The 19,809-nt window shown below is 36.4% G+C and overlaps 1 protein-coding gene across 1 annotated transcript in view; it reads left to right on the top strand.

Annotated features, from left to right (window-relative positions):
- The window catches only part of ELP1 (elongator acetyltransferase complex subunit 1), a 77,808-nt gene that overhangs the window by 48,219 nt on the left and 9,780 nt on the right, over nucleotides 1–19,809 (top strand). The window contains exons 24-29 of the mRNA XM_069105943.1: nucleotides 1,970–2,055; nucleotides 2,556–2,704; nucleotides 5,207–5,330; nucleotides 8,687–8,784; nucleotides 9,024–9,225; nucleotides 11,508–11,569. Of these exons, the coding sequence (XP_068962044.1) occupies nucleotides 1,970–2,055; nucleotides 2,556–2,704; nucleotides 5,207–5,330; nucleotides 8,687–8,784; nucleotides 9,024–9,225; nucleotides 11,508–11,569 (721 nt within the window). The remainder of the gene's footprint in view (nucleotides 1–1,969; nucleotides 2,056–2,555; nucleotides 2,705–5,206; nucleotides 5,331–8,686; nucleotides 8,785–9,023; nucleotides 9,226–11,507; nucleotides 11,570–19,809) is intronic.

Genomic DNA, 19,809 nt, shown 5'->3' with positions numbered 1-19,809 from the left:
CTGGCTATGGGGGTGGAAGGAGGCACAAAGCACTGAAGCTGGGCTGCAGAGCCATATGGAGCCCCTGGAGGGGAGGGGAAGGAGAGGTCTACCGGAAAACGAGGACTGTATACCCTAGAATCTAGTTCAAAATTTGCATTTGTATTTTACCATAAGAGGAAATACAGTGATTGTAGAAAAGACCCTTGGCTTGTAATCAAAAGACCTGAGTTAAAGTCCTCAACCTTTCAGGGCCCAAATATTCTAATTTGGAGAATGAGGAGAATAATACACTTTTTATCTCAAAAATTGTTGTATTGCTTTTGTTAACTTGGAAGTATTGTATCAATATGAGATGATTTATTACACCATGGGGAATAGTGTCATGACTGTCTTGAAGACAAGATAGTGAACTCAAATAGAACTTTAAATGAAGGGATATTGGCATATTTTTCATCTTCAGATTTTGCTCTTTAAATCTTCTCAAAATAAATATAGTAAAACAAGATCATTTATTTTGGGAGGGGAGAATTTTTTTGATCTGAACCAATCTTTACAATTAGCAATCCTAATTGAACAATTCTTACATGTTAGGTTTCATGGAAAATAGAAGTATAAATCATCATCCCTGCCTTCAAGATATTTGCAAATCCATTTGCAAATATCTTGGCAAGATAGGTACTTGTGAATAATAATACAAAGTAGTGGTACAAGACACATTACCAGGAAGTATATAATTAATTGCCACATGAATGACATAGACTATAAATCCTATAAATTATTGTTTAATTAAGTGGCCCAGAAGGATTTCACAAGAGGGATAGAACTTGACCTGGACCTTGAAAGAGTTAAGAACTTGGAGGAAACTGGAAGACAGTAAGGAAGTAGGAAAGTATGAACTAAGGAGTGGATAGTCAGGAAAGAACTAGACTTCTTGAATAAGCCAGCAGAAATACATAAAGGATGTATGAAAATAGTGAAGTATAAACCAGCAGAAGTACAAAAAGGGTATAGGAAAATAGTGGAGCATAGACTAGATAGGTAGGTTAAGGTGAGTTTAAAGAAGACTGCCTGGTTAGGGAGTTTAAACTTCTTAAAGGTAGTTGTAGGGTTAAGTAGGAAGTATTTAAACAATTGAGAGGCTTATGCAAAATAGTATTTCAGCATGTTCATTGTGGTGATAATTGTTCAAGGTTAACTAAAGGAGGAACTGTGGAGGCAGGAAGAGTTATGTTGTAGGGGTAATACGAAACTTTTTACAGCATTCTGTTTGTTGTTTCTTTCTCATCAAAATGAAAAATATATCGGGAATTTTTTCCTAAAAGTAATGTCCAGAGTATGTAATGAAGTACATACCCAGAGCCACTCCATTCTATCATTTTTAGCATTTGACAGTATTAGACAATGTTATTTGAAGTTTATAATGGTAACTGACTCACTGAGAGATTCTGAAGTTGTTTTTGAATCATAAAAAAAATTTTTATGATTTTGGTGTCAAATCATATTTTAGTACAGTCTAGTCCTTTGAAAATTAGTGATCCTGTATATGACAAATTTCAGTTTTTTTATAAGATTACAGTCACTAAAATAATACATTAAACTTTACAGAATGTGTCTGAGTTACCTTACTCAATACTGATTAAAGATAAACATGATTTTACCATAGGCAAACTTTTAATACTAGTATTTCATTTCATACCTAAAAAAAGGAGAAGGGGCAGCTAGGTGAATAGAGCTCCTCTGGCCCTGGAGTCAGGAGGACCTGAGTTCGAATTCGACCTCAGGCACTTAACACAAAAAACTAGCTGTGTGACCTTGGGTAAGTTACTTAACCCCAACTGCCCTGCCCTCCCCCTTCCAAAAAGCAAAGAAAAAAGAAAGGAGAAGACATAAGATCTTTTTGAGTAAAAAGTCAAATGAAGGCTCTAGTAATGCTAATTAACAGCAAGAGGAAATGAATTTCATTATTTTTTTCCTCTTTTCGTCTCAGGTACTGCCTTTGTATACTGACTTCTCACATAAAAAAGACTAAACCAGAACTAGAAATTGTCCTGCAGAAGGTCCATGAGCTTCAAGGTACAATAACAATGTGTTAATGTGACCGTTTTGATGCATCCTTAATTTGCTATACATCTTTCTGTGGAACTATGTCATTGGCATAAGAAAAAAGCTAAAATTATTTTTTAAATAACAGTAAATTATCATAATGTAATGCATGTGTATGGGAGGGAATTGGCTAGGAAAGGGGGAGGGCAGAGGTAGTGTTGCAGGTTATATGCAGAAGGTAGAAAAAATTTGTGCTCAGACAATGTCGACTCTGTCAAAATATAATGCTACTTTACTGCTCAAAATACAGGCTATGCTTTTCTCCAAATCTATCTTGTATAGAATTCTAGTGTGTTTGATATTTTTGTTGCCTTTCTGGGTGTGCTTGTATACATTTTTTTCTTCAGTGAGATTTTCTTTTAAGAGGATGATTAGTGTAGTGACATATTAGCATAAAATTTAGTAGTAGCCCCAACATAGTTATAGTTGTCTTTTACTCTGTTGACTTGCATATTTTTAAATTATTATAGGAAATGCTCCATCTTCTCCTGATGCTGTGAGTGCAGAGGAAGCTTTAAAATACTTACTGCTTTTGGTGGATGTCAATGAATTGTATGACCATTCTTTAGGGACATATGACTTTGACTTGGTGCTAATGGTAGCTGAGAAGTCACAGAAGGTATGAATAATAACGATAATTTTTTGTTTTTATGTCTTTTTTATCCCTTTTACCTTGATAGTGGTAGTTGAACTTTTATTCCAAAAAAAAATTGATAAAGATGACAAAATTCAAGAATTTTTTCAAAATAGTAGATAAAGTATCATTACTGCTAAGTAAGCATATGCATGCTGTATGCCATTCTGGAAAAATGGAAAGGACGATTTCTTACTGTTCCCAGATTTTACTTGGATTAAATTATGGCTTCTTGTAAAGCTAATGTTACTGATTCCTGAGGTACTTTTTGCTTTTGTATGTGAGCCAAAGACCTTGAGTAAAATTTACCCACATTTTTCTAACTTCTTCAAAGCACGTAATAAATATACTCTACTTCTTTTTCCCAAGTTAAGTACAAATGGTCCATTTATATTAAGTGAGTGTGCCCTGCCAGGGAGGACCTAAATGAATTACTCATTAGCTCTGCATGGTGTAGAGGCACTGGAGAATCTAAAAGTTGGAAGGAAAGCTTCAGGGACCATCGCCTTAAAACCTGTGACTTCCAAAACTGCTTAAAGGCTTCCCAGTGAGGTACATCCCATTCTCTCCATTCTCCAGTCCATTAGACAACTCTTAGGCCATACCTAATGCTTAAATCTTCCTCTCTGCAACTTTCTAGTCATTGGTCCTCTGCAGGCAAGGATGGCAATAGCAGCCAGCAGTTAAGTACCTGCTGTGTGCACTGTGGACACAGATGAAAGTGAAATGCTTCTACGCTCAGAGTCTTTAAATATTTGAAAACAACTATCATATTATCTCTATCTTCTTTTCTCTGAGCTAATTATCCTCTGCTCCTTCAACCAGTCTTCATATGGAATATTCTCCAGTTCTCTCAACACCCTGGTTACTGTCTTTTGGACATGCTTTGCCTTCTCTGTGTCTTTCCTAAAACATGTTGCCCAGAACTAAACATATGTGGCTATAGTATAGTATACATACGTATACTAAAACAGTATACAGTGGAACTATTCACTGTCCACCTCATAGTAGCCATTACCTCTTTTAATGCAGCCTAGAATAGCAATAATTTTTAAACTAAGTAGCAAAGTGGATAAAGCTCAGGACTTGGAGTCAGGGAGATCTGAGTTCAGCTCCTGTCCCAGATACTTGCTTGCCTTGTGAACCTAGGCACGTTACTCAACCTCTTTTGGCCTCAGTTTCCTCATCTATAAAATGGGGGTAATAGTAGCACCTACCTCACAGGGTCATTGTGAGGATTAAAATGAGTTAACATATGTAAAGTGCTTTGAGAACCCTGAAGTATCACATAAATATCAGTCACATTAACTACCATCTCACACTGTTGAGCTTCCCCTCTGTCCGCATATGCCTTTGTGAAGCGGAAGTTTTCAGCCCAAATAGAGAACTTTATATATATCTAAGTTGAATTTCTTCTTTGTCAGTTTAGCTCATTATTCTATCATGTAGATTTTTTTGGATTCAGTTTTTGTCATCTAATTAGCTATGGCTTCAAGCTTCATGTCTTTTTCAAATTTGACAGGTATTCCATCTGTGCCTTCATCTAAGTCATGAATAAAAATGTTGGACAGGATTGGGCCAAGCTTAAGTTCCTTGGGTATTCCACTGCTTAGCTCTCTCCAAGTTGTCAGTGACCCATCAGTGAAAGCTCTTTGGATCTTGTCCTTTAGCCAAATGAGATGACCTTGAGGAGAAGGACCATAGAGGTTCATCGGATTTAGAGCTAATATAGAGACTTGAGAAGTTATTTAGTCCAGTCCACTCACTTTGCATATGAGGAAACTGGGGATAAGATATAATTAATTTAGATAAAATCATACAAACAATAAGAAGCAGCCAGGACTTTAACTCAGATCCTAAGTGGTCTATTGGAAAGAGTGTAGACTTGGAGTCAGGGAGACCTAAGTTTCAATCTTGTCTCAAGTAGGGGCAAGTTATTTAACTCAGCCTCACTTTCTTCATCTGCAAAATGTGAGTTATGATAGTATTTAACTGATAGAGCTTTTGTGAGAATCACACAGTATACATGAGGCACTTTGAAAACCTTTCAGGGCTCTATTAATGTTAGCTCTTTATTATTATTATTATACTCTAAATCAGTGCTCTTTCCACTAACCCATGCAGATTCCCCTGTCTTTTGTTGTGCTTAAATTCTCCGTGGCTCCCTGTGGTTTTGGAGATTGGCATTCAGTTAATGCTTGAGTAATAAATCTGAAGACTTGTTTAATGTGCACCTCTGTAGAAAAAAATCAGTTTATTTCATGTATAACATTTGAAAACAAAAGGAATATCATGAGAGAAATGATCTTTTATTAGTTTGTAAAATAAGACATGAGACTGAGGTGAAATTTTAGTTAAATAGTAAAATGTGTTGTGCGTGCATGAAAAGTAAAAATGTTTTAGATTTTTGAAAAATTGAGCCCAAATTGACTTGTATTATTTGATATTTAAGAGAAATTAATATAGCAGTGTTATTTGGTTCTTTAGGATCCCAAAGAATATCTTCCATTTCTAAACACACTTAGAAAGATGGAAATCAATTATCAACGGTACACAATAGATAAACACTTGAAACGGTATGAAAAAGCCATTGGCCACCTCAGCAAATGTGGTAAGTCTGTGACAATATTTGTTATGTTTCTTTACTATTTGGTTTTTTAAAAGATAACATTGATAAGAAAGTCATATGATGCAGATCATAATTCCTCCTATCTAAAATCTATATTATTTTCTGTATCTGCACATCTTACTTTAACCAGCTGAATATATTACTAAAATGTTGTTGCATGTAATTCAGATTTTTAAAAATTGAATTATTTAAAATTAATTAGGGGACATTGAATACTTCGATTTTTTTTACTATAACTCTAATCATCATTAATAAAAAAATAAACATACAACAAAATAAAGTCATATGCAAAACCAAGATTATTATACTGTACATTCTTTAAAATAATTGAACAAATTAACTGAAGACAATAAACGAAAATTAGATGTATTTTCTATCTTCTTCCTAATCTTTCTTAAACTTTGTAGTTCTATTGTCTTTTAAAAAAACAGTTACAAAATCTTGTCAGTTTATAGCTGAGACCTAGTTACTAAAAGAAATCATTTGTGACCAGGACCTGCACCAGAATGGTGTCAGTATCCACGGAAATAGTGCAAAGGTAGAATCAATAGGACTCAGCAACATACTTGATTTTCATTAAAAATAAATTTTTATTTAAACTTAATAACAATAAATAGACTAGACTATCAAATATACATGCCAAGCAAGGCATTAAAACAGTACAGAAACACGCAAGGTAACAGAAAACTAACATGTTCATTCTCTGTGCCATCCAATTCTATCTAAAGTTTCACTCTTTGACTTTCTTTCTTTGTATGTATTTGTATCTGTGTGTGTATGTATGTATACTTTGTGTACAAACATAAACGTACACGTGTATGTATATATGTACGTGTGTAATTAGTGTGTATTCACTTCTAGTTCCATTTATTTTGCTTTACAGTCTTTTATATGGATCTTTCCATTTCCAATATGTTCATATTCCCTCCCTTCACTCCCCCCCCTTTTTTTTAAACAACATTCATGGTACTAACACTAGTTTTTTGCTTTTTGGAGGGGGAAGGTAGGGCATTTTGGGTTAAGTGACTTCCCCAAGGTCACATGGCTAGTTTTGTGTTAAGTGTCTGAGGTCAGATTTGAACTCAGGTCCTCCTGACTTCAGGGTTGGTACTCTCTTCACTGTACCACATAGCCTCCCTATTCAGCCATTTTCTAATTGTTCTGCATATTAGACGGTTTCAATTTTTTTTATTATTATAAATGATACAGCTAATGAATATTTTTGTATAGTGATGAAAATTTTTTTTTAACTGAGAGATGAATTTTATAGCATTTTTAGAAAAATGTCCTAGTACAGAAATTGCAGGGTCAAATGATAGGATTAAGATTCTTGTATTTTGTCAAGTTGCTTTTTAAAATATTTGTATGGGTTTTATAAATTTTTTTCTTCTGGTGTTTTGATTTGCATTTCTCTGATTATTAGAAAGTTTTATCTTTGTTTCACATGGGTATTAATGGATTTATATTTCCTCCTTCATAAATTGTCCATTAATGTCCTTTGACTCCATTGAACGTTTATTATTAGCCTTAAAGAGATATTTCAGTTAAGGTTCAGGTTCTTTACATCAGGTTTTCTTAGCACAAACACTGCCTCATTCTATTCAGTTTGATTATGAATGACTTCATAAAAGGTATTTGATTAAAAACTTCAAGTTTACACATTCTTAAAGAGACTGAATTTCATTTAAATGATATCTAAGAGCCAGTAATAGAAGCTGTGTTTTTTTCATTTAATAGTTTTTTGTCAATTTTCAATATAAATTTTTAGCAGAAAAACAATATGAAAGCTAGCCTTGGAAAATCTGAAATAGCAATGCTGCTGCACTACTGGATAGTCTCTGAAACTCCTTTAAGAGACATTAGCAAAATGATGCAGAATTCTAGATCCTCTAGTTCAGGGTTCTTAACCTGGACCTAGAACTTATACTTGTTTCGTTTTTTTAAACTGTATTTCATTATAATTGTTTTCCTTTGTAATTATACATATTATTTTACTTTACTCTTTTGAAAGCACTGTCCTGAGAAGGGGTTCATTGTCTTTACCAGTCTGCCAAAAGGGTCATCCATAACACAAAAAAAGTTAAGATCCTCTGTTCTAAAGCCTGGGCTAATGAAAACCTTATTTAGTAGTTAGGACTAATGTGGAAGTTTTTGTGAAAGTCCTTTGTAAAGATTCAAAGAACACTTAATTACCCTACTCTTCTAATAATCTGTGATATGTTAGAAACTCCCATACAGCAAAATTTGTTGAGTCGTGATTGAAATATAATGCCATATCCTTTGAGCTATAAGAGCCCAGCCTACCCCGAAGTATCAGGCTTCAGAAGTTTGCAAGTTTATAGAAAAAAAAGCTCCTTTTTTTGACAGGGTTATCTCACTACCTTTCTCCATGGTTATTGGCAGGGATGAACAGCCTTCCACATCAGGGTAAAGGTAGTAGTTCCAAGGAATATAGTCACAATGACCATGAAGAGATAGAAGAAAATTTCACCTAGAGAAGCAGCTGCCACTTTAATTGTACCCTGAAATAACTGGACCTGAAGCTTTCAGATATGGCCAAGGAAAAGTCATTGAAAGAAACTCTCAAAATTTGCTACCAGTTGCTGTTTGTAAAATACTGAGGCAGTTCACTTATGGGCTCATCTATAAGGGGTTAGTGTTTCATTTCTAGTATAACTTTTGTGATTAAGCCTATCCTTTGTCATTGTTCAGTATTTTTTATTTATTCTGGACATGATCTTAAGGATGAGACCTCACTCTTCTCTTTACCTAATTTGATCCCAGTTCATGGAAAAGCCAATTTTATTTTTTATTAATTCATTCAACAAACATTAATCACAGGTATGATTAATGAGCACTTATTAAAGTACAAGTTTTAATAGCTTAACTGCAGTAAGACTTTTAGGACGCCTTATTTATATTTATTCACTCATATATGTGTGTACATATGATGTATATACCTGTGTGTATGTAACATACAAGTGTATGATAATTGAAGTTCATATTATCCACACATAGATATGTGAAATTGAAATCTCCATCCAGCACACTATCTTTCAGCTGCGTATGAAGTAAACTGTTTTACTCCAGTAAAATGAGTAAGTTAACAAAGTGGTAAATTTTAGTTCAGCAGAAGGAAGAATGACCTAGTAAATAGCTTTCCAACAGGCTGGCCTTGAAGGTAGGTAGTGAGGTCTATAAACAGATGACAAATATCCATTTATCTCTCAGGGCTGTTCTAAATGGGATTACTCACTAATTGTACAATTGAATTAGATGATTCCTTACAATCCTTTCTAATTCTAAATTCTGTGTTTTTTTAAATTCTATTTCCATAGGACCTGAGTATTTTCCAGAATGTTTAAACTTGATAAAGGACAAAAACTTATATAATGAAGCTCTGAAATTGTACCCATCAAATTCTCAACAATACAAGGTATGTGGTTTGTTATCCTGAGGCTTTGTTGAGTTTCATAGTAGCATTATTTAGACTGGTATTATATGCAATAACACCATTCTTAACTTTGAGGTTTATCTTCAAGCTATTTAGACATATTATCATCCTAAACAAGTGACTGGTAAAAAAAAAATATGTGACTGAGTCAGCCTGTATTGGGGCTATTTTATTGATGCTGGAGTTTTTTGTAGTCTCATTTACCCTTAAATTCACTTTAGGATATCAGTAGCGTTTATGGGGAACACCTGAAGCAAAAGAATCTTTTTGAACAAGCAGGACTAATATTTGCACGCTCTGGTGCCTATGAGAAAGCCCTGGATGCTTTTGTGAACAGTGGCAGCTGGCAGCAAGCCTTCTGTATGGCAGCTCAGCTGAACTATACCAAAGACCAGTTGGCTGGTCTGGGCAGAACTCTGTCAGGTAAGACTTGATATTTATTTCACCAGTTCTGCGTAACCTTTTTCTTTTTGTTATTTCTTTGACAGATTTGTATATTCTTAATTTTGTAGGCCACACTTTCAGGTAATTTACACAGCTATCAGTTAAGATTGGGAATGGTAGAATACCTAAATCCAGCATGATTCCAGACGGAGCTAGTTTCTAATTTTGGAGGTAAGAAGGTTGTAGATTATGGAGTAAGTGGGGAAATGAAAGGCTCAGAATAAACAGGTTAAGAACTAGTCCATTAGTAATAAATAAATGGAGCCAGAGAGCTCCAAGGAACCCTGATATACCATAACACAGAAGAGAGATCTTTTCAGCTCACTGCTTTGTCCGCAACACTGGTTGGGAAGCACTGTTTCAGTCATACAGTAAACAGATACTTGAGTAGTGGCAAAAGTGTTCCGTTTGTATCCTATAGTTCCCTATCTCCCAAATTCATCCCTGTATATCAGCCTCATACTGTCCCTTTAGTCCCTACGTTAGTCTTTCTACCCATCCACTCATCTACTTTTTTTTAATCATTTATTAGTTTTACATCCTTTTATGTATGTATATGTGAGTTTACATATTTCACTGGATCTGTGGACAGTTTAACAAATGCCAAGTGCAGTAACCTGGCATCCTGGCCTATAAATCATTATACATCTGGCTACAAAAATGAACCTCTCTTATAGCCCTATTGGTAATTCTTTTTAAATGCACATTTTGAACATAATTAATATATGAGTGAATTCCTGGTAGTATAGAATTACAAGCCAAACAGCCAACAGATACAGAGTTCTAGAGTCAAATGGCTTCAAGAGTTCTTCAGTTTTTGGCACATTTTATTCTTGTGTCATCTGGAGAAAGCATCAGTTTTCCTTAGACTCTATGTAGGAGAAAGATGACTTGCTTGCACCTGGAGGCATGTAAGAGGAGACAATATTAAAATGCAGCTTGAACATTTCTGGTAGTAGGCAGTAATCTTTTTCCCAAAGGGATAGAGATATCGTTGCGATAAGGCTTCTTTGTGGAAGAAGTTAGAGAGACACGACTTACTTGTCTTTAGAGTGTACAATATTGTGATACATCTTCCTTCCTCCACCTGCTGAAAATCCCTCTGTGTCCTGTCTGGAAGCTTCTTCTCCAGTGGTCCCAGGCGTTATAAAATCTCCTTCTGTTCCTGGTGTTCTACTGCTGCTTTATTCAGTTAGAGTCATAAAGACCATCTTACATGAGCTCTTAAGTTAAAACAGTCCCAGGTAAACAGAGGTAAATATGCCTCTGCCAGCTTCTCCTTGGGATCCTGGTAACTAGCTTTTTTCTAGGTACAAGAAATTTTGCTTCACAAGAAGCAAGAACATAGAATTTTTAGCCATGTAGGGACTTAGGTAGGAAGATATTTCCTGAGTTTTCCGAAAATGTTTTGCATGTCTAAGCTTCTGAGTGATAGGGAGATATTTCCTTGAAGACTTTGTCCTCCACATTTTGAGCATTTTCTTATTCTTCATGAACGTCGGATTTCTTCCGTCCAGATTCTCTATCCTTTGTTCATTTTCTCACTTTTAATTAGGTTCTTAAATTGATTCAGGTATTGTTTTTTATATTCCTTTTTCTGGCTTTTTCTCCCATTGTTGGCAGATAGATAGAAGTAATCTTAATCTGAATTCATGCTGCAGATTAATATCTCAGTTCAGATGAACTGCAAAATTTAACTTGTCTCTCTGTTTTGCCACTTAAGTCTTTTCCTGCTGAAACAGTAGGTAAATACTATGCCACAGGTGGGGAAAGCCATCCACATTCCTTGGGAAAGTTCTAAAGTGTTTATGTTCGCATAATAAATACTTTGAGAGTAGATCATTTTGTGATGCATGATACGATATATAAAAACATTTTTCTTCAGAAAATGTTGTATCAATCTGTTGAAATAGAAAGTTCCTTCTATCTTTTTGTTCCTCTGATTCATTGTGTCTCTGTGTTTAAGTAAATTAGGTTACCCTTAATCAAATTAGCTATGTTTAGAATTTGTGTTTTTCTCATTTCTCTTCGTATTAGTTATTTTTTAATACTGTACAAGATTGTCCTTAGTTTCATAAAACCTTGATAAAACACCATTGTATAGAGGCATTTATTTGTGTACTATGAGATGATTGAGTATTAAAATATCTCTTTTCTAACATTAAAGGAATATAAATTAAATACAATTATAAGTTTACTGGAGGGGTTTCTGATAGGTTTCTCTTGACAAATCATCTGTTAATGACATCCTTTTCTTACAGGAAAACTAGCAGAGCAAAGGAAACACAGTGATGCAGCCCTAGTTTTGGAGCAGTACGCTCAGGTAAAACCTCTTGTATCCTTCCTGTTAACTTCCTTCACCAGAAAGGGAGAAAAACATTCAGTCTATACCAGTCTTAGTCAACAAAGTAAAAAATTATTATGTCCTAATTTGCAAAGTCAGTAGACCTTTTCTTTTGGGGGGATATGTTGTAGCATCTCTCTTTAATATGCTAAACATGAAAGACTTGATATTTGGAAACCCAAAAATTTAATATAATTCCTCTACATTATTGAAAATGCTTTATAGTAGTTTTAGAGCAAAGGTCTGCTTTGAAAAATGCACTTATATCTTATTTCTTTGCTAAGGAGTATCATTTTTATTTCTTTAATAGTTGTGCTTTTAACAATCACTTATTGACTAGGAAATAAGGGAGAGTAAATTGTTATATAGGCACATTGTAAGAGTAAATTGTTATATAGGTAAATACTATCTAAAATATGTGATTTCACCACAAATCTCAAACTAATTCATCGGGGTGTCTCTCCCTACCTGCTTGTGTTGTCATTTTCTCTGTTTTCTTTTGCCTCATGCAGTTTTGTGTAACCCCAGGTTTCCCATAATATACAGACCAGATCCAGAGGGAAAAGTGAATATACATATGAGTTTGTAGAGATAACCTCAAATAATTCATATTGATGAGATTACCATATTTGAAGTTATTTAGCTTTTATTTAGTGATTTATTCAGAGCAAAAAAAAAAAGGATAACTAGCTTGTGTTTAAATAAGATAATCATGTTCTTATGTGATCTCAGTTATTTTTTATTCAATAAGGGTGACAAGAAAGGATGATTGAAGCTTAAAAAATCAGAAGGTATTAGAAGCAGTCGGGATGGTTGATTTGGAAACAATATACTACTTTTATAGATCTGTGTAACGCAAAAAAAAAGGCATAGGGAAATTTTATGCTTCAGTAGCTTTGGGACACTGTATATGAAATCTGAGACTTCCAAATTAATAGGTTGTCACTATCTTGCTTTTATTGGAAAGGAAACCTTGAGTGACCAGTCTGCTTTGCTGATGAACCAGAACATATTAAAACGTGAAGGTCTTTTTTGTTGTTGTTGTTGTTGTTGTTGTTTTTTAAGCAATCAGGGTTAAGTAACTTGCTCAAGGTTACACGGCCAGGTGTTTCTGGGTGGGTGCTAAGTGTCTGAGCCCGGGATTCGATCTCCAGGTCGTTTTGACACTGGAGCCAGTGCTCTTACTCGCTGTGCTACTGTTGTTTTTCTTTAAGAAGAAGGCCCTTTAGCGATATTTATCTTTATAAAATATGTGATTATTTACAAATGATTTTATTATCCAAAAAGATGGCACAGTAGATAGATCTGAATCCAGAGTTAGGAAGACATGAGTTCAAATTTGGCCTTAAACACTTACTAGTTGGGTTACCCTGGGCAAGTCACTTTACTTTTTTGCCTCAGTTTCCTCATCTGTAAAATGGGCTGGAGGAGGAAATGGCAAACACTACAGTATCTTTGCCAAGAAAACTCCAAATCAGGTCATGAAGTTTCGAACACAACTAAAACGACTGAACAACAACAAAAGTTTCCCTCGTTATCTCTTTTAATTAGGTCTATTTTTGCTTTCACTTTGAGACCATGATTGCTACCTTTCCTTTTTTTTACTTCAGCTGAAACATAAAAGATTCTGCTCTATCTCCTTATTTTGATTCTGTGTGTGTCCTTTTTATCACCTCGCTCAACATTCATACATACACACCCCTTTCTGTCATCTCCTTACCCTCCTATTGTTTGGTTGGATAAGATAGATTTCTATGTGCATCTGGGTGTGTGCTGATAGTCTTCCCTCTTTCAGCCAATTCCAGTGAGAGGAAGGTTCAAACATTGCCTACAATTCCCATTTTCCATTCTGTTGTAAAAGCTCTTCCTCACATGCCTCCTTTATGTGAGATAATTTTCTCATTCTACTTTTTTCTTCCTCCTTGTCCCAGTGCATCCCTTTTCCACTCAGTTTTTTTTAGATCATCCCGACCATAATTGACTCACATTCATGCCCTGTTATCTGTGTGAACTCCTTCTAACTCCCTAATGATGATAAAATTCTTAGGAATTAGTAAGCAGTTTAACTTTATTAAGTCCCTTATGATTTCTCTTTCACATTTATCTTTTTATGCTTCTCTTGAGTCTTGTGTTTGAATATCAGATTTTCTATTTAGCTTTGGTCTTTTCATCAGGAATGCTTGAAAGTCCTCTATTTCATTGAATATCCATTTTTTCCCCCTGAAGGATTATATTAAGTTTTGCTGGGTAGGTGATTCTTGGTTGTAACACTTTGGAATTACCCTTTGGAATATCATATTCCAAATCCTCTGCTTCTTTAACATGGAAGCTGCTATATCTTGTGTCATCCTGACTGTGACTCTGTGGTATTTGAATAATTTCTTTCTAACTGCTTGCAGCATTTTTCCTTGACCTGGCAGGGCTAGAATTTGGCTATAATATTCCTGCGAGTTTTCATTTTGGGATCTCTTTCAGGAAGTGATCAGTGGATTCTTTCAGTTTCTTTCTTACCCTCTGGTTTTGAAATATGATGCCAAGGCTTTTTTTTTTTTAATCGCAGCTTTCAGGTAGTCCATTAATTCTTAAATTCTCTCTCCTTGTTCTGTTTTATGAACCATTTGTTTTTCCAGTGAGATAGTTCACATTTTCTTTTTTGTTTTTCTTTTTTTTTACTTTTTTTTATTGTTTCTTGAAGTCTTATGGAATCATTAGCTTCCACTTGCCCAGTTCTAATTTTTAAGGAATTATTTTCTTCAGTGAGCCTTTGAACCTCTTTTTTCTATTTGCCAATTCTGCTTTTTTAAGGAGTTCTTTTCTTCAGTGAATTTTTGTATCTCTTTTACCATTAGGCCAACTCCTGTATTTTTGGGGTTTTTTTAAGCCAATTTTATGTTTGTTTTTCATTTGCATCATTCATTTCCACAAGATTTTGAGTTACAAATTTTCTCCCCATCTTTCCTCTACCCACCACCCCACAACAGTGATCCTACTTAATACCCCCTCCCCCAATCTGCTCTCTCCTATATCCTCCCCCATTCCCCCTCTGGCTTTCTAGTAGGTCAAAATGGATTTCTGTGCCCCAGTGCCTTTATAGCTTATTTCCCAGTTACATGTAAATTAATAATAATAATATTTTAAACATTTTATTTTAAACCTTTAAATTCCAGATTCTTTCCCTTCCTCCCTCGTCACCCACCCTTACTGGGAAGATAAGCAATTCAGTATAGCTTGTACATATGAAGCTATGCAAAACATTTCCATAGTGGATATGTTGTGAAAGACTGACTATATTTCCTTCCATCACATCCCGCCCCCCACTTATTCTGTTCTCTACTTTGACCCTGTCCCTATTCAAAAGTGGGTGCTTCCAACTTCCCTCCCCACCATCCTGCCCTCTCTTCCATCATCCCCCTCTCATCCCCTTCCTCCCTACTTTCCTATAGGGTGAGATACCCTATTTAGTGTGTATGTCATTCCCTCCCTAAGCCAAATTTAATGAGAGTAAGGTTGACTCATTCCCTTTTGCCTTCCTATTCTTCCCCTGCATTGTAACAGTTTTCCTTTGCCTCTTCTATATGAGATAATTTACCCCATTCTGTCTCTCCCTATCTTCTCTCATTATATTCCTCTCTCACCTCTCAATTTCACCTTTTAAGAATCATCCCTTCCTATTCAGTTGGTCCTGTGCCCTCCTATATATATGTATGTATGCATGCATGTATGTGTGTATACCTGTACACATATATACACACATTCACACATGTATTCATTTGTCCATATACCTTCCTATATAGACATATGTGTATGTATACATACATACATATATATACACACACATTTCTATTCCCTTCAACTATTCTCATACTGAGAAAAGTTTCATAAGTTATAATTATCGTTTTTCTATATAAGAATGTAAATAGTTCAACTTTGATAAGTTCCTTATGATTTCTTTTCCCTGTTTACCTTCCCATACTTCCCTTGCTTCTTGTATCTCAATGTCAGATTTTCTATTCAACTCTGCTTTTTTCATCAAGAATGCTTGAAAGTCCTCTATTCCATTGAATGACCATATTTTCCCCTGAAACATGATACTCAGTTTTGCTGAGTAGGTGATTCTTGGTTTTAATCCCAGCTCCTTTGACCTCCGGAATATCATATTTCAAGCCCTTTGATCCCTCAGTGTAGAAGCTGCCAGATCCTGTGTTATCCTGATTGTGTTTCCACAATATTCAAATTGTTTCTTCCTGGCTGCTTGTAATATTCTCTCCTTGATCTGGGAATTCCGGAACCTGGTTATAATATTCCTAGGAGTTTTCTTTTTGGGGTCTTTTTTAGGAGGTGATCGATGGATTCTTTCAACCTCAATTTTGTCCTCTGGTTCTAGAACGTCAGGGTAATTTTCCTTGAGAATTTCTTTTTTTTTTTTTTAAAGCAATTGGGGTTAAGTAACTTGCTCAAGGTTACACGGCCAGTTATTTCTGGGTGTGGTGCTGAGTATCTGAGCCCGGATTTGATCCAGGTCATCCCGACACTGGAGCCCGTGCTCTTACTCGCTGAGCCACCTGGCCTCCCCTTGAGAATTTCTTGAAGGATGGTTTCTTGGTTCTTTTTTTTGATCGTGGCTTTCAGGTAGTGCAATAATTTTTAAATTATCTCTCCTGGATATATTTTCCAGGTCTGGTTTTTCCCATGAGATATTTCACATTGCCTTCTATATTTTCATTTGTTTGGATCTGTTTAACAGCATCTTGATTTCTCATAGAGTCACTAACTTCCATTTGCTCCAATCTAATTCTGAAGGAATGATTCTTTTCAGTGAGCTTTTGAGATTCTTTTTCCATCTGGCATATTTGGCTTTTTAAGGCATTCTTCTTCTCATTGGCTTTTTGAGCCTCTTTTGCCATTTGAGTTAGTCTATTTTTAAGGTATTATTTTCTTCAGTCAGGTTGTTGACTCTCTTTTCCTGATTTTCTTGCATCTTTCTCATTTCTCTTCCCAATTTTTCCTCCATTTCTTTTATTTGATTTTCAAAATCCTTCTTAAGCGGCCTGTAACCAGTTCATATTTTTCTTGGAAGCTTTTGGTATAGAAGTTCTGACTTCATTGTCTTCCTCCTATTCCATGCTTTGATCCTTTTTGTCCCTAAAAAAAGGAATCCAGAGTTGGACCGCTGTGCTTGCCTTGCTTCCCTCATTTGCTCATGTTGTCACTCAATTACTTGACTTTTGAGCTTTTAGCCACAGTAGAACTCTCCTTCTGGAGAGGGGAGCTTTGTCCCAAATTGCTGGGGTTTTCTCAGCTGCTGGAACTATTAGTTGGCTGCCCTCTCTGAAGCCTCCACATGCTCTGGCTCACTGGTCACACACCCTAAGACCTCCACCCTTTCAGCAATCCAGATCCAAGCAGGTTAAAGCAAGAGCAATTACCCCTCAGACTGGTCCCTTGGTCCCCCTACAATCTGCAGGCCAGGATCTCTGAAGCAGCCACATAGCGGCAGCTGCTGCGCCTCAGCCACTTCTTCCTCTGGGGGACAGAGGCCACACCACACTCCCAGACTCTGTGTTTCCAAAGTCCACCGACCTCTTATTTTGTCATTGGTGTTTATGTGTTTATAATTCTGGAAACTGGCAAAGCTGGGGGTGATCCACTCTCCCAATGTCCCTCTAGCTGTGGCTTGTTGGGGTGCCCTGAGGCTAAAACCTCAGGCTTACGCAGGGCTGGGCTCTGCTCCCAGTGTGCTGCGCTGGACCCTTCCTGCCGGGCTGTCTTCAGTAGGGGGTTAGTTTCCCCCTGTCACTTTGTGGGTTCTATAGCTCTAAAGTTTGTTTAGAGTCATTTTTGACATGTATTGGAGGAGGTGGAAGTGGGAGCCATGTGGAAGTCCTGTTTCTACTCTGCCATCTTGGCTCCGGCCCCCCAACTCCTGTTTTTGTGTTGTTTGTTTTTTGTTTTGCTTTTTGGAGGGCAGTTGGGGTTAAGTGACTTGCCCAAGGTCCCACAGCTAGTTTTTGTGTCAAGTGTCTGAGGCTGGATTTGAACTCAGGTCCTCCTGACTCCAGGGCCAGTGCTCTATTCACTGTGCCACCTAGCTGCCACAGCCAACTCCTGTTTTTTAAGGTGTTACTTTCTTTATTATTTTTTGTGCCTCTTTTACCAAGCTATTATTTCTCTTTTCATAATTTTCTTCTGTCAGTCTTAGTTCTTTACTCAATTTTTCTCTATCACTTTTATCTTTTTCTTTAACTCTTTGAGGAATTCTTGTTGGGCTTGTGTCCAATTAGTATTTTTCCTTTGAGGCTTTGCTTATAGCTGTTTTCAAGTTAATTGTTTTCTTATGAGTTTATGTCTTAGTCTTCACCTGCCACCATGATATCTTTTTATTGTCAAGTTCTTTGTTGCTTGCTCATTTTTTCCAGCATATTTCTTGCCTTTCAGCTTTATGTTAAAGTTTAACTCTGCTCACTTGGGAGTGGGGGAGGCACTGTCCCATGCTTCATGCTTTTTTGTACTGCTTTTTCACAGCTAGTTCTGGGGGGTCTGCAAGTTTTTGGTGTTTCCAATGTGTTGTAATCCAGGGAGAGGTGTGATTACCTCTCCAGACCTGTGCTCTCGTTTTTACCCAGGAAGGGCTCTTGTTACCCTGCAGCTCCTAGCTATTCCACCAGCACTCCTCTTGACCCAGGGACTGTCACTAGGTCCCCTGCTCTTCTATGACCTTAAACGCTAGTGCTCTTTCTGCCTGTGGAACTGCACCCAGGGCCCCTGTCCCCTTGTGACTGACCAGATGCACTCCTCCCCACTTTGGAACTGCAATCCAGAACTATTTATGGACAATAGAATTGCCAGTCAGCACTAACTGTACCCAGTGCCAGCAGAGAGTCCCCTGTAATCTCTTTCTGACCAGCTGTCTGATAACCTTACTGTCTCTAGACTGAGAGCTCTTGAAACCACTGTCACTGCTTCTTCCAAGGTCCACCACTGGTGTTGCCCTCTGGCCTGCTGTCTGGGCTGGCCTCCACCCCAGTGACACAGACTTCTACCAACCTTCTAAGTTGTTTTAGGGTAGAAAATGTTTCACTCTTACCTTATTGACTCTGCCACTACAGAATTTGACTTGAGGCATTATTTTAAAGTTGCTTGAGAAAGTTTGGTTGATTTGTTGCCGTTACTCTGCCATCTTGGTTCAACCCAAGAAAAATTTTTAAAAAGTATTTCAACCAAAGCAACCAACATAACTTTGTCCGATAACATACGCAATATTCCATATCCATTGATCCTCTACAAAAAAGGTGCAAAAAACTCTTCTTTGGAGTCAAGCTTGGTCATTATAATTAGTGTAGAGTTGCCTGAATTGAAAGTTGAAATCTTCTAGGATGATTGTAGGGGAGAAGGTAGTGAGGAAAGCTAAATGGCAGTAGCTAAAGTCATTGAGAATGGAAAGAGATTATATAGCAGCGGCTATCAAAACCATTTGGTTAAAAAATTGAGAGGTAGATCAGTGGAAAACACTAGACTAAGAAGAAGCTGAAACAGTGGAACTCAGTAACCCAGTGTTCAATAAACCCTAAAATATAAATTACTTTGGAAAGAACTCCAAATTTGAATAAAAAAAACTTATGGGAAAGATACTCTAGATACAGATTTTAATTACCTAAAATTGAGAAGGTTTTACACAAAGAAATTAACATGTCTAGGTTAAGAAGGGGAGTACTGGTCCAATGGGGAAAAAAAGTCTTTGTATCAGATTTCCCAGATCAGGATTTGGTATCCAAAATATATAGACAACTTAGATATGTGTAGATATAGATAGATATGTTTGTATCAGGTGTCCCAAAAGTCTTAATGAAGTTTTTATCTTTAATAACTTTGTGCCCTCTTCATGAAGCTTTCATATTTTAAAACTTCACTTTTTTTTTGGAAAACCCTGTATATAATACAAGACCAAACGCATCCCACAATAGATAATTGGGACGGGGTTTGAGAGGGAATCCCGAGAGACATTTTAGCAGTGTAAAAACAAAAGATAACAATAAGAAAGTGCTTCTTAAAAAGAAAATAGTAGGTGAACACACTGTTCAATCAGTAGACAAAAACGACAGAAAAAGGTTCATATAAATGAATAGTTTGGCCTTAAAAAGAGGGGCAGGTATTGATCTGCTGTAGAACCGTGATTTAAGTTCACATAAATATGCTTCCTAGCCCTCTTTTCTGGAATGCAT

The sequence above is a fragment of the Petaurus breviceps genome, unplaced genomic scaffold (assembly GCF_028583685.1).
Source record: "Petaurus breviceps papuanus isolate PSGF00001 unplaced genomic scaffold, PetGlider_PUasm1.0 138, whole genome shotgun sequence".
In the NCBI taxonomy this organism is placed as follows: domain Eukaryota; kingdom Metazoa; phylum Chordata; class Mammalia; order Diprotodontia; family Petauridae; genus Petaurus; species Petaurus breviceps.
The sequence above is the reverse complement of the archived record's forward strand: the minus strand, read 5'-3'. Positions and strand labels throughout refer to the sequence as shown.